Source organism: Rhizoctonia solani, chromosome 4 (assembly GCF_016906535.1).
Source record: "Rhizoctonia solani chromosome 4, complete sequence".
NCBI classification, from domain to species: Eukaryota; Fungi; Basidiomycota; class Agaricomycetes; order Cantharellales; family Ceratobasidiaceae; genus Rhizoctonia; species Rhizoctonia solani.
The window spans coordinates 3,403,986-3,422,861 of NC_057373.1; the positions used below are offsets into that span (position 1 = coordinate 3,403,986).

General features: G+C 47.8%; 6 protein-coding genes across 6 annotated transcripts; 1 reads left to right on the top strand and 5 right to left on the bottom strand.

Moving 5' to 3' along the window:
- Positions 1–435: 435 nt before the first annotated feature.
- Positions 436–2,292, bottom strand: RhiXN_01146 (uncharacterized protein; the record flags this gene model as incomplete). The annotated part of the gene is made up of 8 exons (XM_043320965.1): positions 436–508; positions 565–740; positions 798–889; positions 945–1,257; positions 1,308–1,384; positions 1,438–1,682; positions 1,734–1,963; positions 2,017–2,292. The coding sequence occupies 8 exons, from the start codon at positions 2,290–2,292 to the stop codon at positions 436–438; spliced, it is 1,482 nt and encodes a 493-aa protein (XP_043179977.1).
- Positions 2,293–6,882: 4,590 nt separating this feature from the next.
- Positions 6,883–7,788, bottom strand: RhiXN_01147 (Retrotransposable element Tf2 protein; the record flags this gene model as incomplete). Its single annotated transcript, XM_043320966.1, has 1 exon — positions 6,883–7,788. The coding sequence occupies one exon, from the start codon at positions 7,786–7,788 to the stop codon at positions 6,883–6,885; it is 906 nt and encodes a 301-aa protein (XP_043179978.1).
- Positions 7,789–8,510: 722 nt separating this feature from the next.
- RhiXN_01148 (Retrotransposable element Tf2 protein) lies at positions 8,511–9,542 on the bottom strand (the record flags this gene model as incomplete). Its single annotated transcript, XM_043320967.1, has 1 exon — positions 8,511–9,542. The coding sequence occupies one exon, from the start codon at positions 9,540–9,542 to the stop codon at positions 8,511–8,513; it is 1,032 nt and encodes a 343-aa protein (XP_043179979.1).
- Positions 9,543–9,563: 21 nt separating this feature from the next.
- On the bottom strand, positions 9,564–10,661 carry RhiXN_01149 (Reverse transcriptase (RNA-dependent DNA polymerase); the record flags this gene model as incomplete). Its single annotated transcript, XM_043320968.1, has 1 exon — positions 9,564–10,661. The coding sequence occupies one exon, from the start codon at positions 10,659–10,661 to the stop codon at positions 9,564–9,566; it is 1,098 nt and encodes a 365-aa protein (XP_043179980.1).
- A 239-nt stretch (positions 10,662–10,900) lies between these two features.
- On the bottom strand, positions 10,901–12,255 carry RhiXN_01150 (Retrotransposon-derived protein PEG10; the record flags this gene model as incomplete). The annotated part of the gene is made up of 2 exons (XM_043320969.1): positions 10,901–11,369; positions 11,429–12,255. The coding sequence occupies 2 exons, from the start codon at positions 12,253–12,255 to the stop codon at positions 10,901–10,903; spliced, it is 1,296 nt and encodes a 431-aa protein (XP_043179981.1).
- A 1,117-nt stretch (positions 12,256–13,372) lies between these two features.
- RhiXN_01151 (Retrotransposable element Tf2 protein) lies at positions 13,373–18,159 on the top strand (the record flags this gene model as incomplete). The annotated part of the gene is made up of 2 exons (XM_043320970.1): positions 13,373–14,724; positions 14,799–18,159. 2 exons carry the CDS (start codon positions 13,373–13,375, stop codon positions 18,157–18,159), a joined length of 4,713 nt encoding a protein of 1,570 aa, XP_043179982.1.
- Between the last annotated feature and the right edge of the window lie 717 nt (positions 18,160–18,876).

Here is an 18,876-nt window from a genome sequence, read left to right on the forward strand (position 1 = left end):
CGGTGCCGATGATCACATGAGTGCCGATCAGACCAATCAAATTCAGATCTGCGCTGTAGTTGAGCCAAAAGAGCCTAATGGCTAATTGGACTGATCAAAGGGCACTCGGTTGATCAACGCAGTTGGTCAGCAATCTCATTTACGAAGCCCAATCCGGGTCACAGGTGTTGGAATATCTTTGTAGCTATTCAGAGTGAAGTGAGAACTTATGCAGACCAGTAATAGGAGCAGGAATATTTTCAGATTAGGAGCAGCTTCTACATGCTTGTACACTGTCATCTACAGGGCAAATTGCGGCACCATTGGAGTGGAAGGACAGGGAAATGATTTTTGGAAGGAGGAGGAATTAGAAGTCAAGGTGGGGGGGAGGCGAAGGTGACATTGAATCGGGCATGGTTTTTGGTCTATTCATAACAACTTGAAAGCGATTTGCATTTACGAGTCACGAGTGGCACCGTAGCAGCGGATACCAATGCGCCAACAGATGTTCATAACCATGAGAGTGTACCTGATTATCAATACAGCTATTAGTCTTGGCTGACTCGCAGATTTGAGGCTACTTACGGGTCGTTAGAAACGATAAACACAGCCTCTGCCTCGTGCTTCTTGGCGGCCTCAATAATAAGCTCCTTAATGTCAGGACGGCCCTGCTTGGCAGTATCATGCAATTGAATCTGGCTCGGGGGGAGATTGCTTTCTACAGCGCCCCAAACTTCCTCGCCATATGTTTCACGGTGGTTCTATAAAGGAAGGTACATCAGCCCGGTTCTAATTATTCGCACATATGAGGCACTTACTTTAGCGATCCAAATTAGGTGAATATTGGAAGTATGTTGAGCAATGTGCGGAAGAGCAGGGGCAATTCCAGCGCCAGTGCAGACGGTAACGACTGGGGCCCCAATTATTAACACAGAAGGAAATTTTGATGTGCATATGATACTCACCCTTCTTGTATGCATGGTGCATGTGCATGAAACCAGGAGGGTTTACGCCACGGATGTACATACGCTCTGGGGCACTACCAGAAAGAGAATCACCAATGAGCCCGTTGGTCCAGTCGCCAGCCTTGCCAACAATGAGTGAAAACTCGGGCTTGTCAGGGTTGGAGTGGTCGGAGAGAGCAACCGAGAAGGCATGCCATTGCCACCAGTTGCGGGAAATCCGAGCAAAAGTACCATCGGCGAGAGTAGGCTTTCCGGGGAACTTGACAATTGCGACACTTTTGTTGGCAATAATCTTGACCTTTGACTTGGTAACCTACTCTAACCCGTTAGCGTCAGAAGGGCAGAATCAATGAATACACGTACTGTGAACCAGACGTAGAAAATGCTAATCACGATTACGATCACAAAGTAGGGGAGCGCAGTGCGGAATAGATCGCGGGCTGAAAGCAACGTTTAATCTCGAATTCTAGAGTATATGTTAGATATAACTCACCCTTGGGGAGAAGAGCGGCCTTTACTCCGAGGTGCGCAACAAGGTCGGCAACGAGCGTCCAGCCAACAAATCGATGGGTATACTCCCATGCATTGTGGAAGCGCTCACGCAGAGGGCGAAGGGCAAAGATGATCATGATACCAACACCAACGGGGAGTAGGATAGCCGTTGCAAATAGAGCGCGGTTCATTGGCGTATCGAGAGGAGTGTGTTTCCCTACCTCCACGGCATATGTTGTGATCCAGCTGAAATTATAATTAGCTAATCGTAACCCTCAATTATTGATTGGAACTCACATGAATGTGGCAAAGGCACCTCCAACGTGAAGACCTCCAATGGAGTGTAGCATACGATGGAAATAGAACCGGCGGAAAGGGATGTAGTTGAAGGAATAATAAGCAGCTGCCAAAAGGAGTTCGTTGCGAACTAAAACAACAATCATGAGATTGATGAGTGCGGCATGGGCAATCCAATCAACGATCTGAGGGCGATGCTCGTTGTGGGCCATATAGATATAGACCGGAACCTAAACCAGTGCGTTAAGCTAACTTGCGTATGGAGGTTGTGATCGAGACTTACATTAGCTGCAGCCACAATGATCCACCAGATTTGGTGAGCCCAAATCATAGTCCCATTGATATATTTATTTTGACGATGGTAATCGCGTTCTTCTTGTTGCTGGATTACGGCGATGTCAGCCGCGAGCGCACCCTCCAAGCTCTTCTCGCTGGAGTCGCCAGTCTTTTCCAAGTCAGTGCTTGACCCATTGAGTGAATTGTGTCCTGAGGTAAATGCCGAGCCGCCATGCGCGGTATCAGGGAGCGCAATTGATACAGGGGCCAGTACGTTAGACATGACTATTGTGAGTCTGTTGACCGTATTAGAGACGAGGGGTTTGGATTTGGAGTGTAGTAAAACTCACTAAAGCTATGGGTGCTAAATTGAGGAGCGGGGGTAATGAAGAGTGGTGAGTTAAGGCTAGGAGGTGTGAGGAGTGGAGTGGAGAGGTGAGGAGTGGAGAAGCCGCAGTTGGCTGGTCGACTTTTCACCGCTGCGAATACCCTCCTTTTATAATAAATGCTTATCCTTGGAGAGGAATTCTTCCTTCGGGTTCGAGACAATCCTAACTCCAATGTAACGCATAAGTGAAAGAATATCAAAGAAGCTGAGTGCTTCGATTGCCGGAGCGGGTCAATCCGGACCACGTCTAATGATACGCGGCTGGTAAAGGAGGAATCTGTCAAGACGGCTCTCAAGGGACGATCAATACGGTAGAAAACACATGGCTCTCCCCGATATGAATCACCAATACGATACCCGGCTTCGAGTTTCGCCTGGGCATCCAATCGGAGGCACCAATCACGAGTCTATCATGAGCGGTGCGGTCCCGGCGGAAGAAAGGTCAAATTTTGGGCGAGGTCGTATCTCGTCGGTGTGCTACCCGAGTGAAGCGCATCCATAATAGAGAACTTAGAGCACGAAATTCTTGTATAATTGGTAAATACTTGAGGGCCACCTGGAGCAGAATGCCGAGAGTTTCCTTTGATTATCTTCCACTTGCAATGGGGAAGAGAACCAAACTCCCCACAAGCATAGGAAGCTGGGATTATGGCGCACAGTGCGTCAGTGAGATTAGACCGCATTGCAGTGCTCGCAAATCACGATGCCTGCTGTCATTCATACATTCTTCGTGCTTTTTCCTGGGTGCTATCTCTCTCGCCAGAGATAGCGTGTGTCGAATAGAACCTCTAGTGCAGTATTGATTCCCGCAAATCAGCACTATGACGACCATAGTGGCGAGGCCAAAGCGCAACGAAATTAGACAGGTCCCAAATCAAGCTAAGCAACCAAGCTCGGCCGGAACTCGCACGTTGTGCGACAAGATCTCGAGTAAATAATCCAGTGATCGTGTCCAGGCAATTGCACAGGACTGAACATCAATCATATCAAAGGCTCATACGGCGGTATCGAGAATCCTCAAGAGTATTGGATCATCCAAAGTCCGCGTTACTTCCTCGGAAGACGAAAGATTCCGGCTGTGGTTGTTGAAAGTGCTTCGTTCTTGTTGATTTGTAATTCACATTTGCTGCCCTGGGAGCGCTTATTTGGTTTACAAATTTAGACTACCACATAATTCATGCTGATTTTTTCAGAGAACAAATATATCCTACTCTAGCTCCTTTATGATAGATATTTGGCCAAAATTCGAACGAATACAAATATTATTGATATTATTTATGCTCAATGAAATGTTACTGCATTTACACAATAGACTCAGATAATCCTTTGGTGGGAAGTATGTCGAACGTTTACGTGAATGAATTACTCCGAGATACTAACCAACATCTACTGATATAGAATCAGACTTTTGAAACGTCCACATTAATTTGTATTGAGAGAAGTATACTCAAGGAGTCAGATTTCAATTTGAAGGGATGTACATTTGAATCGTACCAAATGCCAACTTCCTTAGGCTACTCACTACAGCCGAAAATTCGTCATAGTGGTACTACACACATGTCGATCTATGACCTACGCGCTTTACACGATACATTCAACTTTTGTTACTTTGCGGCAGATTTTAGCGTCTGTATAATATCACGCTCAATACAAAGAACTAATGCTTTTATACTACGTACGTTTGAGGGTTGGTGGTTTACTCGTTTTGAGCTGTGGAAGACATATATACAGTATCTCACATCGAACGTGACAATTGCGCAGCAAAGAGTTATGACCATCACACATCCTATTATACATGTTTGGATCGATTGTACCAAGAAGCCCACGTCTTGAGCGTCAAATTAGATGGTCGAATGGTTCAGATTACACATTTATAGAATATGGGATACCATAGAGGATGTTTTTGGAAAACCTTGAATTCTATTAATGCATCAATAAATTCCAAGAAAGTGATCCTGATTTGGAACAATTGTCAATCTATATTTGGCGTTAAATCGCGTCATTACTTACGTCAGGACAAAGGTGTACCTGTATGTTCCCGAAGTTCTGGTACAGAAGTTCTTACATAGCAGGTAGCCTAATCTTGACAGCATCACTGCGCACACTAACCGCCAATATCCATCACTTAGTCTTACTGGATCTGCACAAGTCGTATGCTATATTACGAGTGGCAATTAAGCGATCAGAATACTGCTGTTGCAGACTGCGTGCATACAGGTACTGGATCGCTAGGATGTTTGACTCCACCCTCTAGAAAGGCAATCACGGTGAACCCCAAAAGTGCGGAAAATCCGCATGACGTCCAGATTTTGCCAGACATCCGCACCTGAAATCGCAGGATCCGTACCTCGACGACACACAGGGGTGAGTTGAGGATGCGGATTCATGGAAAAACTGGTCGGATTTTGCCAACACCCCGCATATAATGCGCGATTTTTCACGTTCAGAAAATCCGCACTTTTGGGGTCCACCGTGAATACGAATAACATTACCAACGGGCTTGCGACACCCAACCAGTGTACTTGACCTATTCAACTACCAGTTCCAGGAATCTCCACCATCGTGAACGGTACCTATATGATTCCTTCCATGTCATGTTTGTGTAAATTCAACTAACCATTATTCATACTCTAATCTTGCCAAAACCCTGTATTGATAGCACGTGGTGAAATACATGTGCTCGTTATTCCGGCAACACCACCAACGTATGTCAAATAACATTATGCGTGCACGCAGTAGGATAAGCCACTGATCTTACAGCTGTGCCCATCTTGGCAGCGGGGTCTGGAATCTCTGTATGTTAGAGGCTCTTGACATGGCTTCTGATATTACCCATCACTCAAGCAGACAAAAGGAAATCAAACCATTTTGCCCCAAGCACATCGTAAATAATGCAGTACTTAAAAGTGAGCTTAACTTCACCAGCCATTCACTTGAATATATTCAGCACTCTCAAAATCAAGCCACACGCATGGAAGGCTGGCAGGGTGCGGATTTTCCGCACCTTTGGTTTTTTGATTTTACTAAGTATTTATTCTTGAGTTCCGGTACGTTTCCGCGGAAGCACCGCAGTACCGTTATAAGGAAAAATAATACCTTTGTAACAGTAAGCATTTTGCAGATTATCTGCAGAAATTTGTACATTTCTGCAGAAAAGACGCAGGATCTTCTGGAACAAACTTGCACACTCTGTGCAGACCTATGTATATGGGTGCATGCAGGTGGTCCATTAGTTTCTGGTATTTCTGATTGCACTCAGATGCACTGCATTTTGCAGCAATCAATAGAAGTTTCTGTTTTGTTCACCAATAAGTACAAATTACATAGTAAGCCAATAACTCCCAACCAATCATGATGAACCATTTAAGCCAAGAAACTTACATACCAAAATTTGTTTCAAATAAATGCACATCTAAGGCAATGGGGCTTGTTAGTCACAGAACATTAACACAGCAATCATTGTATGTACCTTTCTATTTATGCTGCTCATTTGCCTTACCTTTGTGGACCAAACTCAAATTCCCCAAACGTAGATAACTTGTCAGTTAGGCTGGGGGGAACAAGTAAACAAGAATGAAGATGACTTACAGCCACCAAAACTACAGCAATTGTCCATCAGTTATCTTTTCAAATGCACTCTACAGCATGGTGGTGAGTATAGTTTTAAATGATATAAAATCTAAACAATAGTTATCTGAGTTTGACTGTAGACTAGTGAACTGTTGTGCATATATCTACCTAAACAATAGTTATCTACATGGTGATAAGCACATTTGATAGAATGATATAGAAAGATAATACATACCTCAGTTTGACTTAGAATAGTGAACTGTCCTAGACGTCTGTAAGGACATCAAGGAGGTGGGCGCTTGCGGCCAGGTGTATCTAAGTGAGAAACCACTTAAGGCAGTGTGCAAGCTACCTGTCCTAGATGTCTGTAAGGACGTTGAGGGTGCAGGCGCTTTTGGCCATGTGGAGTACAAGTATGATCTGCTTAAGGCAGTGATGTCTACCCTACAACATCTAGCTAACTAACTATGATGACCACGCGCTATAAGGCAGCGGCAAACTACGTATGTACAGCGGCAACAACGCTTAAGGCGTGTAACTAAGTAACTTACTGGGCTGTATGGCCCTTGTACAATGTGGGATGTGACAAGAGGTAATTGACCTGGGTGTTACCATGGTTGGTTGGCCTCCTTATATATTCTACAGATGAGCTAATTACAAATACACTATATGCAATATCTAATCCAATAAGAACCCTGCTCTGCAGTTGGTCTTACTCATGCATACGTGTCACTGACATGTCATGATGACGTCATAGGTGGAGGTGGCTATGTATGCTGATTAAGCGCAGATGGGGACGTGGCTTGGCGCTTAGCGTATGATTTAAGCGCCAAGATCACATGATTGAAAATGTTGTTGGATTGTCTTTGTTAAAATTCAAGAAAATAGGAATAAATTCCCTGGTATTGATTGTGTCTACAACACTGCCCCCCCTCTAAGGGCCTTGGCGCTGCCAAGGCCCTTCTTTCTTATTCCTTCCTCATACTTCTTCAAAAATTTTTCCACATTTTTGAGGTTTTCTTGGGGTTCCCATGTATTTTCCTCTGGTCCATAGCCTTTCCATTTGACTCTGAAGAACCATTTCCTGTTTCTTTCTTCCATGTCCATTATCCCTTCTACCTCATACTCCTCTTCACCATCCACAGTGATTGGTGGTGGTTGGCTTTCAAAGGTGCATTTGTCATCCCTTTTGACTTTTGACAGGAGCCCTACGTAGAAAACATTGTGTATGCACATAGTTGGAGGAAGTTCAAGCCTGTATGCTTGGTTAAAGATTTTTTCAATGACCTTGAATGGTCCTAAGCATTGTTCCATTAGCTTGGGACTTAGGGTCTTGAGGTTGACGTTTTTGGCGTCAAGCCATACTTCTTCTCCTATTTCAAATATTGTTGGGCTTCCTTCCTCTCCAGCAGTCATCTTTATCTTAGATTGCCAAAGGGCTGCTTCCACTTCCTTCCACTGAGCTTCCATGGTTTGGGCTAGTTTGTTGGCTTTGGGGACATCTGTTGGCACATTGGATGGGGTCAAGGAAGGTTCCCATCCATATAAGGCTTTGAACAGGGTTTTTCTGGTGCTGCTGTGTATGGCGTTATTATAAGCAAATTCTGCCATGGGAAGCCATTTTGTCCAATCCTGTTGATTAATGCCAGAATACGCCCTGAGGAAATGCTCAATGGAAGGGTTTACTTGTTCTGTTTGTCCGTTGCTTTGTGGGTGATACGCTGAGGAGCAGTGAGGGTCTATTCCTAGCCATTTGTATAGGGCCCTTAGGAATTTGTTGTTGAAAACTCTACCCCTATCTGATACAGTTTTTTTGGGCATACCATGGCACTTCCAGACATTTTCCAGGAACAGTTCAGTTAGTTCAGGAGCTTTTAACTTCTTTGAACATTTGATGAAGATGCCGTACTTAGTGAAGCTGTCAATAACAACCAAAATGGAATTGTGGCTTCCATCCTTAGGCAGGTCTTGTCCTAGACGTCTGTAAGGACGTCAAGGGCGTGGGCGCTTGTGGCTGTGAGACTAATACAATGATCCGCTTAAGGCGGTGGTGGGTACCCTACAACAACAAACTAACTAAGTACAATGACCAAAGCCCTAATGGCAATGGCAAGCTATGTATCTACGTTAAGTAAGTTGCTTAAGGCAACAAGTACAGGCGTGGACTAAGTAAGTTGCTGGGCTGTAAGGCCCTCGTACAGTGGTGGAGTGTGACAAGAGGTAATTGACCTGGGTGTTACCATGGTTGGTTGGCCTCCTTATATATTCTACAGAAGTACTAATTACAAATATGTTAAATCCAATACCATAACCAATAAGAACCCCGTTCCGCAGTTGGCCTTACTCATGCATATGTGTCACTGACGTGTCATGATGATGTCATAGGTGGAGGTGGCTACGTATGCTGATTAAGCGCGGATGGGGACGTGGCTTGGCGCTTAGCGTATGATATAAGCGCCGAAGTCACGTGATCAAAAAAGTAGACCAATTGCCTTTGTTTAAAATCGAGAAAATAGGGATAAATTCCCTTGGTATACGTGTGTCTACAACAGGTCTACTATCATATCATAGGAGACATGTTGCCAAGGTCTGGATGGCAGCTCTAGGGGTTGCAGAGGAATGGAGGCATACTTTGGCTTGCGGATACATTGACATGTTTTGCAGGAGTCTACATGCCAATAGGTATCAGAACGGATTCTGGGCCAGTAGTAGTTCCTTGAGACTAATTCCAGTGTTTGTTGTCTACCCAGGTGACTGGCCAAGAGGCTATTGTGAAAGATTCTTAGTAACTCTGTCCGTAAGTTTCCTGCATCAGGTACCACAATTCTCCCTTGGTAGAAGAGGAGTCCCGCTTCCATTTGGTAATCCTTGAAGGCGCGCTTGATAGATGGAGGTGCCTTAGACTTGTTTTGGAGGAATTGTAGTATTTCCTCCAGTGATTTGTCTTGATCTAGGGCAGCCTCAATTTGGCGTTGGAGTTCTTTCTTGGGAGTAACTAGGGCCATGTTGGCAAATACGGAATCTGGAAGCATTGTTTGGTTGGCAGGAGGAATATTGGCATGATCCAAGCAGCATGAGAGTGCATCCGGCTTTCCTGACTGTTTTCTGGGGCAATAGACAATTTGGAAGTTGTACCTGGCTAATAGGAGGTGCCATTGTGCATGGCAACAGTTAAAGGTTCTAGACTCCTTCCAGTATTCCAGGCTCCAGTGATCCATGAAGACCGTGATTGGGTGAGCTGTGCCTTCCAGAAAGATGCGCCAATATTCAAAGGAGCAGATGATTGCAAGTAGTTCCTTATTGTGCGTGTCATAATTCTGCTCTGCTCCCTTAAACAATTCTGATAGGAACCCTAGTGGATGTAACCAGCCATCTTCTTGATGTTGGCTGAGTATGCATCCTAATGCAGCGCCAGATGCATTGGTTTCAAGGATGTAGGGTTTGGAGGGGTTGGCATGACAGAGTACAGGTGCATTGGTAATGGCGTTTTTCAGTCCTTGGAAAGCTTCCTGTTCCTTGATACCCCAGAACCACGGTGTATCCTTCTTGACCAAGTTATGTAGGGGCCTAGCCATGTGACTAAAATTGGCAACAAATCAACAAAGGAAATTGGCAAATCCCAGGAAGGATTGGACCTCTTTGACTTTAGTAGGCATAGGCCATTCCTGGATAGCTTGAATCTTGAGCCTATCCAAGCTGAAACCCTTATCCAATACAATGATTCCCAAGTATTCCATGGAAGTGATGTGGAATGTACATTTGGACGCCTTACAGAACAATTGGTTATCCATTAGCTGTTGTAAAACCTCATGGACATGTTGGGTATGCGTTGCATCATCCTTTGAATAGATCAGGATATCATCTAGATAGATAATAATGCATACATCCAGGAGGTCCTTGAACAACTTGTTCATGAAGTGTTGGAAGGCGGCAGGAGCATTGGTTAAGCCAAAGGTCATGACCAGGGATTCATAGAGGCCGTACTTAGTGCAAAAGGCAGTTTTCCATTCATCACCCTCCTTGACTTGGATGTTGTTGTAACCCCATTGTAGATCTAGTTTAGTAAAAACTTTGGCACCACGGAGCTGGGCCATGAGGTTGTCTGGACGGGGTAGCAGGTACACATTCTTCTTGGTTTGATTGTTCAGGCGGCAATAATCAACTACAAGGCAACAGGAACCATCCTTTTTGGGGACAAACATGACAGGGGAACTGATAGATGACTTGCTGGGGCGGATTTTCCCAGCCTTGAGTTTGTCCCTGAGCCAGTCCTTGAGTGTGGCAGACTCAGCGTCAGTCATGCTATAGAGAGGGGAATTCAGGGGGCCTTCCTCTGTGAGTTCAATTCCAATGCTGTAATGCCTATGGGGGGGAAGCTTATTGAATTCTTCTTCTCTGAACACCTTGGCATATTGGTGGTATTTGGGGGGTACTCCTTCAAGAGGGTTCTTGTCAGCTTCTTCCTCTTCAGCAATTGCCACGTGTTCCAGAGGTGCGTGAGGAAAGGAGAGGGTGTGTGAGTTCCAATCAATTTCAGGATTGTGGGCTTCCAGCCATTTGATTCCTAAGATGGCAGTGTGTGACCCTGTGTTACAGACTAGGAAGGTCTCTGTCATGTGTTTGCCATCAAATAGGAAGGTTAGGTTTGCCTTTTTCCAAATTTTTCCAGCCTGGGGGCTTGACCCATTGAGCATAGTTACAGTGCAGGGTTGTGGAAGGTCTATTAAGGGAAGACAGAGTTGTTCCACTGTGCAAGGGTGAAGGAATGATGAGGTGGCGCCTGAGTCTATCAGGACTTCTAGTGTGTTTGCTTGTTTCTCTGGTTTGATTGGAATTGTAAATAGGGGTTTATTTCTATGAGACTGCAATATATTACAAAATTCCAAGATGAAACCAGAGTCCTTAGGGTCCTTGCGCGCGGCGGCAGGTACCCTTAGTCTTTTCCCAATTCAGGTCCAGACTCTTTGCCAATCTTGGCGGCTTCTTTTTTGATGCCTTCCTCCTTAGGTGTGGCTTTCCAGCCAGTGTGGCATTCCGCAAACTTATGGCCTGTTTTCCTGCATTTGATGCAGAGGCCTTCAGCCCTGCAGCAGTTCTGTTCCTCCTTGGGGACAAAGTTGGGATTGCTGGACAGGCGCCCTGGTCTGGTGGCTTGTTGGCCGGTACTTGCCCCCCTGCTGGGGGTAGTGTTGGAGGTGCCAGACTTATTATCCCTTGGCAGGTGGCTGGCGCACTCCTCACAGAGGGCATTATCAATGACCAGAGCTGTGTTTTGCAACTCCAGGAGGGTAGTGGGGCGCTGTTCTTGGGTGGCAATGAGACAGCTGACCTCCCAGTGGAGGCCTTGTGCAAATTGCCCATGGAGGGCGGCATTGTTCCAATCCAGGTCCATGGCAATGGTCCTGAATTTGTAATATACTCAGCACAGGTTCCTGTCTGAGTGAGGTGGGTAATTTGCCACTCAGTGGCTTGCATGGCATCTGGGTTACCAAATGCAGCCAAAAACTCCGTCTGGAAGTTGTCAACTGTTTGGATTAGGGCCCTGTGGGACCCTAGTTGATTGAGGTGGGGATGAGCCCAGGCCCCTGCTACGTCCTTCATGTTCATTAGAAGGAAGGACAGTACCTCCTGATCTGTGGGGAACATCTGTTGGTTCAGACATACCCATGCCAGCATTTGTGTGAGCCACTGGCGGGCTTTGTTCCCTATTTTCCTGGTGTAGGCATCAGGGTGGTCTACCTTGACCAGGGTTTGATACATGGCTATAGGGACCACTGGTTGGGGGACTTGAGGGGAACAGAGTTGGATAGGCAAAGGCAGAGGGGGAGTATAGCCTTGCAGGGGGGCTTGGACAGGGGTTGGCTGCGCAAAGGCAGGGGGAGCCTTGGTGGGGTTGGCCCAGGCAATGAGGGGCGCACTAGGCACTGGAATAGGGTTGGTTTTGGGTAAGGGCCTGGGTGTGGCCTCCACTGCTGGAGGTTTCTGGTCTTCTGGTGTGTGTGGGGCTCCACCCCTAGCCTTAATGCAAGTGAGGGCTTGATCAACTGCTCCCATCCAGTCTTGGGCTTCCTTGGTTGCTTCTTTTGTTTCCTCAAGTTTGCACTTGAGCCAGAGGACTTGGTTTTGCAATCCCAGGATGAGGGAGATTGCTTGGCTGAGGGATACTTCTCCAAAGATCTTGGGTTTGAGGGTTCTGAGCTCATTGGCAGCTGTTGGAACAGAGGGTCCCAGCTCTCCTGGATTGAGAGGGGACGGGGGACAAGCAGAGCTCTGGGAGCAGGTTGCCATCTCATGGGGGTAAGAGCGGCCTTGGTGTGAAGCAGTGCGCTGGGAGGTGCAGGAGTGTCGTAGACACAATCAATACCAGGGAATTTATTCCCATTTTCTCGATTTTTAACGAAGTGAAACGGACAACATTTTCAATCACGTGACTTTGGCGCTTATACCATACGCTAAGCGCCGAGCCACGTCCCCATCCGCGCTTATCTCAGCACACGTAGCCACCTCCACCTGACGACATCATTATGACACGTCAGTGACACGTAGGCATGAGTAAGGCCAACTGCGGAGCGGGGTTCTTATTTGATTAGGTATTGCATATAACGTATTTGTAATTAGTTCATCTGTAGAATATATAAGGAGGCCAACCGACCATGGTAACACTCAGGTCGATTACCTCTTGTCGCATCCACACACTGTACAAGGACCTTAGGTCCAGTAAACACTTAGTTACTTAGTCTTAAGTCGCCTTAAGCGACGTCTCGGTTGTACTTAGCTAGTTCGCCATCGCCCTTACAGGCTTGGTCGCCGTAGTATAGTTGGTCGTCGTCGTAGGTAGCTTGCTCACCGCCTTACGCGGTTTTTACTTAGTTTCACTCGGCCGCAAGCGCCCGCCTCCTTGACGTCCTTACAGACGTCTAGGACACTAGGTAATTGACCTTAAGTCGGTTGCAAGCCGTGCCCACCAGCACACCCACACTTAGCCCAACAACGAGAAGGACTCCTGTACTAGCACGAGGGAAATACCGGAGATCGGGATCGCCTTTTGCTGTCAATAATCAAACCAGCGTTGTCCCCTCCTAGTACCGAATTGCTATAAGGCAGACAGTCCCTATTGCCCGCATACCCCCGGTTGCCGCACCTTTTACCAGCGGACCTAGACAGCCGATACACCCGCTTGCAGAGACTGGGTTCTACATCACGCCTGCCCACGGCTGTGATTAGTAATTCCTACTGTTCAACGCTAGGTTGTTTGACGCAAGGTCTTAGCGATCAAGTAATAAAGCGCTCATAAGTCCTGATATAGGCATTTTCCCCATACACCGTCACCATTACCTCCCGCACTCCCCCACGTTCTTCTTCCCGGGCATCCTCCCACGCTGGCCGGTCCTACCCCACACATTCCATGGCAACCCGCTCCCGGCCGCCCTCTCGAGCCCGCTCCCCTATCGATCAAGGAGAGCTGGGACCCTTCCTTCCGCCAGCCTCCCCTGAGCTTGGCAAAGTCTCACTTGAGCGGGTCATCTGCCTTCTCTGGGGGCTCCAATCCCAAGTCGACCGCATTGAGCGGACCCTCTCGGAACAAGCCGAAGTTAGCCAAGAGGTTCGAACCAACGTCGAGAATATCTTGCAAACGGTCAATGTTGTCAAGGATGGGCTTGCCCAACTCCAATCTGCCCGGGGCCCCCATACCCCAGAAGAACAAAAACCCCCCGCGGTCGAGGAAACTCCCAGGGCCGCGCCCAAAGCCAAGCCTATTGGCAAGGCTCAACCATTCCTTGGGGCCCCAGCCCCCATCATCTCCACAGGGGCCCCTAGACGCGACCCCCTATCACTCTTCAACCCCTATCCCTCCTCTTCCTTCCCTTCTGGACCGGCTCCAGCCCCCCAAGGACCTCCACCAGCGCCTGTCACCACCCCGGCACAGCCTCCAGCCCCCTCCACTGTAAAAGTGGACCACCCAGATGCCTTCAAAGGCAAGATAGGCTCGGAGGCCAAGCAATGGCTAACCCGCATGCTGGCCTGGGTTCGCCTCAACCAGAGGCAGTTCCCCTCGGACTTGGAAATCCTCAGCTTCCTTCTCATGAATATGGAGGAAGCAGCTGGGGCCTGGGCTCATCCCCACTTGGACCAATTAGGGTCCCACCGCGCACTCATCCAGACCGTGGATGAGTTCAAAATTGAATTCCTGGCCGCCTTTGGCAACCCTGATGCAACACGTGCAGCGGAGCGGAAGATCACTTCCCTGACACAGACCAGCACTTGTGCCAAATACATTACTAAGTTCTGCACATTGCAAATGGAACTTGATTGGAATGATGCCGCACTACGCGGCCAATTTGCGCAGGGACTTCACTGGGAGGTCCAAAGACAGATTGCCACAAGGGAGAGGCAACCCCGTACCCTGAGGGAGCTGCAAGATGCTGCCCTCATCATCGACAACGCCCTCCGCAAGGAGAGAGCCAGCCACCCGCAACAGGGTAATAAGTCTGGCAAATCTTCTACCACCCCCAACCGGGGGGCGAGTACCGGCCAACAGGCCACCAAAACCGGTCCCCTCTCTTCCGACCCCAACTACGTCTCGGAAGAAGAACGAAACCGCCGCCGCGCAGAAGGCCTCTGTGTGAAATGCGGAAGGGCCGGGCACAAGTTTGCCAAGTGTAGAACCGGCTGGAAGGCTACCCCAAAGGAGGATAAGGGGAAAGCCAAGGAAACCGCCAAGATTGGCGAAGACTCTGAATCCCAATCGGGAAAAGAGTAAGGGTACCTGCTGCCGCGCGCAAGGACCCCAAGGACTCTGGCTTCATCAAAATTTGTAATATATCCAATAGTAACAATAGAATTTCCCCCCTGTTCACAATTTCGATTAAACCAGAGAAGCAAGCGGAACACCTAGAAGTCCTGATAGACTCAGGCGCCACATTGTCATTCCTCCATCCACGTACCGCCAAGGCACTACGCCTACCCCTCATAGATCTCCCAACACCCCGCACCGTTACTATGCTCAATGGGTCAAGCCCCCAGGCTGGCAAAATCTGGAAAAAGGCGTCACTAACCTTTACTTTTGATGGCAAGAAAATGACGGAAACATTTCTCATTTGTAACACTGGAAACCACCCAGCCATCTTAGGCCTAAAATGGTTAGACGCCCATAACCCGGAAATAGATTGGAACTCGCGCACCCTCTCATTCCCTCATACGCCCCCGGAACACGTAGCCATTGCCAAAGAGGAGGAAGCTGATCAAAACCCCCTTGAAGGAGTACCCCCAGAATACCACCAGTATGCCAAGGTATTTGGGGAGGAAGAATTCAACAAGCTTCCCCCACACCGGCATTACAACATTGGAATCGAACTTACCGAGGAAGGTCCCCTTAATTCGCCCCTCTATAGTATGACCGACGCTGAGTCCGCTACGCTCAAGGACTGGCTTAGGGACGAACTCAAGGCGGGCAAAATACGTCCTAGCAAATCTTCCATCAGCTCCCCTGTGATGTTTGTTCCAAAAAAGGATGGCTCCCGTCGTTTAGTGGTTGACTACCAACGCTTGAATAACCGGACAAAAAAGAACGTCTACCCGTTACCCCGCCCAGATGACCTCATGGCCCAACTCCGTGGTGCCAAGGTCTTCACCAAACTAGATCTAAGGTGGGGTTACAATAACGTCCGTGTTAAAGAAGGTGACGAATGGAAAACAGCCTTCCAAACCAAGTACGGCCTCTACGAATCCCTGGTCATGACTTTTGGCCTGACAAACGCTCCTGCCGCTTTCCAGCACTTCATGAATGAACTATTCAAGGATTTACTGGATGTATGCGTCATCATTTACCTTGATGACATCCTAATTTATTCTAAGGATGACGCATCTCACACGGAGCATGTCCACAAGGTCCTGAAAAGGCTAATGGATAACCAGTTGTTTTGCAAAGCGTCAAAGTGCACCTTCCACGTCACTTCCGTGGAATACCTGGGAATCATTGTTTCGGACAAAGGGTTCAGCTTGGACAAGCTCAAGATCCAGGCTGTACAGGAATGGCCAACACCAAGTAAGGTTAAAGAAGTCCAATCGTTCCTAGGCTTTGCCAACTTCCTCCAACGATTCGTTGCCAACTTCAGCCACATGGCTAGGCCGTTACACAACCTAGTCAAGAAGGACACTCCTTGGAAATGGGAATCAAGGGAACAAGAAGCTTTTCAAGGGCTGAAGGACGCAATCACAAATGCACCCGTACTTTGCCACGCAGACCCCACTAAACCCCATTTTCTGGAAACGGACGCATCTGGTGCAGCTTTGGGATCCATACTTAGTCAACGTCAGGAAGATGGCCGGTTACATCCATTGGGTTTCCTTTCAGAATCATTTAAGGGAGCAGAACAGAATTATGATACGCATGACAAGGAATTACTTGCAATCATTTGTTCCTTTGAATATTGGCGCATCTTTTTGGAAGGAACAGTCCACCCAATCACGGTCTTTACGGATCACCGGAACCTAGAATACTGGAAGGAGTCAAGGACCTTTAACCGACGTCACGCTAGATGGCACTTGTTACTAGCCGGGTATAACTTCCAAATCGTATACCGCCCCGGGAAACAATCAGGGAAGCCAGACGCACTCTCACGCCGATCAGACCACGCCGATATACCTCCTGCCGATCAGACCATGCTCCCCGACCCTGTCTTTGCCAACGTAGCCCTAGTCACACCTGAGAAAGAACTCCAGCGTCAAATTGAGGCTAGCTTAGACCAAGACGAATCTCTGGAAGAAATATTACAATTCCTCCAGAACGAGTCCAAGGCCCCCCCCTCCATCAAACGAGCGTTCAAGGATTACGAGATGGAAGCCGGCCTGCTATTTTACCAAGGGCGGATTGTAGTACCAGACGTTGGGACACTGAGAACAGACTTACTCCGTATATTCCACGACAGCCCCTTGGCCGGCCACCCAGGCAGACAACAGACCTTAGAATTGGTATCCAGAAACTACTACTGGCCTGGTATCCGTGCAGACACGTATTGGCATGTGGACTCCTGTGAAACGTGCCAACGGATCAGGAAGCCCAAATACGCATCTATTCCACCTCAGCCGCTCAAACTTCCGGTTAGACCCTGGCAACACGTGTCTTACGACATGATAGTAGATCTACCCAAAGACGGAAGCAACGACTCCATCCTGGTCATAGTGGATAGTTTCACGAAGTATGGGATTTTTGTCAAATGTTCCAAGAAGCTCAAGGCACCTGAACTGGCGGAATTATTCTTGGAGCACGTATGGAAACGGCATGGTATGCCCAAGAAAACGGTCTCAGATAGGGGAAGGGTCTTCAATAACAAATTCCTGAAGGCACTATACAAACGCCTAGGAATAGACCCCCACTTCTCCTTGGCGTACCATCCGCAGAGCAACGGACAGACAGAACGGGTTAACCCATCCATCAAACATTTCCTCAGGGCATACTCAGGGGTCAATCAACGGGACTGGACCAAATGGCTACCAATGGCCAAATTTGCGTACAACAATGCGGTCCACAGCAGCACAGGAAAAACACCATTTAAAGCCTTGTATGGATGGGAACCCACCCTGACACCTTCTAACGTACCCACGGATGTACCAGAAGCTGACGACTTAGCCCAATCAATGGAGGCGCAATGGAAGGAAGTGGAATCGGCACTCCGGCAATCTAAGCAACGCATGACGGCCGGGGAGGATGGAAACCCAATAGAGTTTGAGATTGGGGAAGAAGCTTGGCTGGACGCCAAAAACGTCAACCTCAAAACCTTGAGTCCAAAGCTCACAGAACAACGCCTAGGACCGTTTAAGGTTATTGAGAAGATCTCCAACCGAGCTTACCGTCTAGAACTCCCCCCTACCATGCGAATCCACAACGTCTTCTATGTAGGACTTCTATCCAAAGTAAAAAGAGACAAGAAACGCGCCTTTGAGAGCCGCCCCCCACCAGTCACCGTGGACGGGGAGGAAGAATACGAGGTAGAAGGGATTACCGATGCAGAAGAACGCAATGGGAAATGGTTTTTCCGGGTAAAATGGAAAGGTTACGGCTTGGAAGAAAACACATGGGAACCCCGGGAGAACCTGAAAAACGCGGAAAAAATTTTGAAAGAATACAAGGAAGACGTAAGAAAGAAGGCCCTCGGCGCTGCCAAGGCCCTTAGAGGGGGGGCAGTGTCGTAGACACAATCAATACCAGGGAATTTATTCCCATTTTCTCGATTTTTAACGAAGTGAAACGGACAACATTTTCAATCACGTGACTTCGGCGCTTATACCATACGCTAAGCGCCGAGCCACGTCCCCATCCGCGCTTATCTCAGCACACGTAGCCACCTCCACCTGACAACATCATTATGACACGTCAGTGACACGTAGGCATGAGTAAGGCTGACTGCGGAGCGGGGTTCTTATTTGATTAGGTATTGCATATAACGTATTTGTAATTAGTTCATCTGTAGAATATATAAGGAGGCCAACCGACCATGGTAACACCCAGGTTGATTACCTCTTGTTGCATCCACACACTGTACAAGGACCTTAGGTCCAGTAAACACTTAGTTACTTAGTCTTAAGTCGCCTTAAGCGACGTCTTGGTTGTACTTAGCTAGTTCGCCATCGCCCTTACAGGCTTGGTTGCCGTAGTATAGTTGGTCGTCGTCGTAGGTAGCTTGCTCACTGCCTTACGCGGTTTTTACTTAGTTTCACTCGGCCGCAAGCGCCCGCCTCCTCAACGTCCTTACAGACGTCTAGGACAAGGAGGAAGTGCAGGAGGGTGTACAGGAGGTAATGGTGGGCAAGTTTGGGGGATATGGGAGGCTTAGTAGCCTAGCGTGCCTATGTCAGGACTTATAGAGCGCTTTACTACTTGAACGCTAAACCTTTGTCTCAACCAACCTA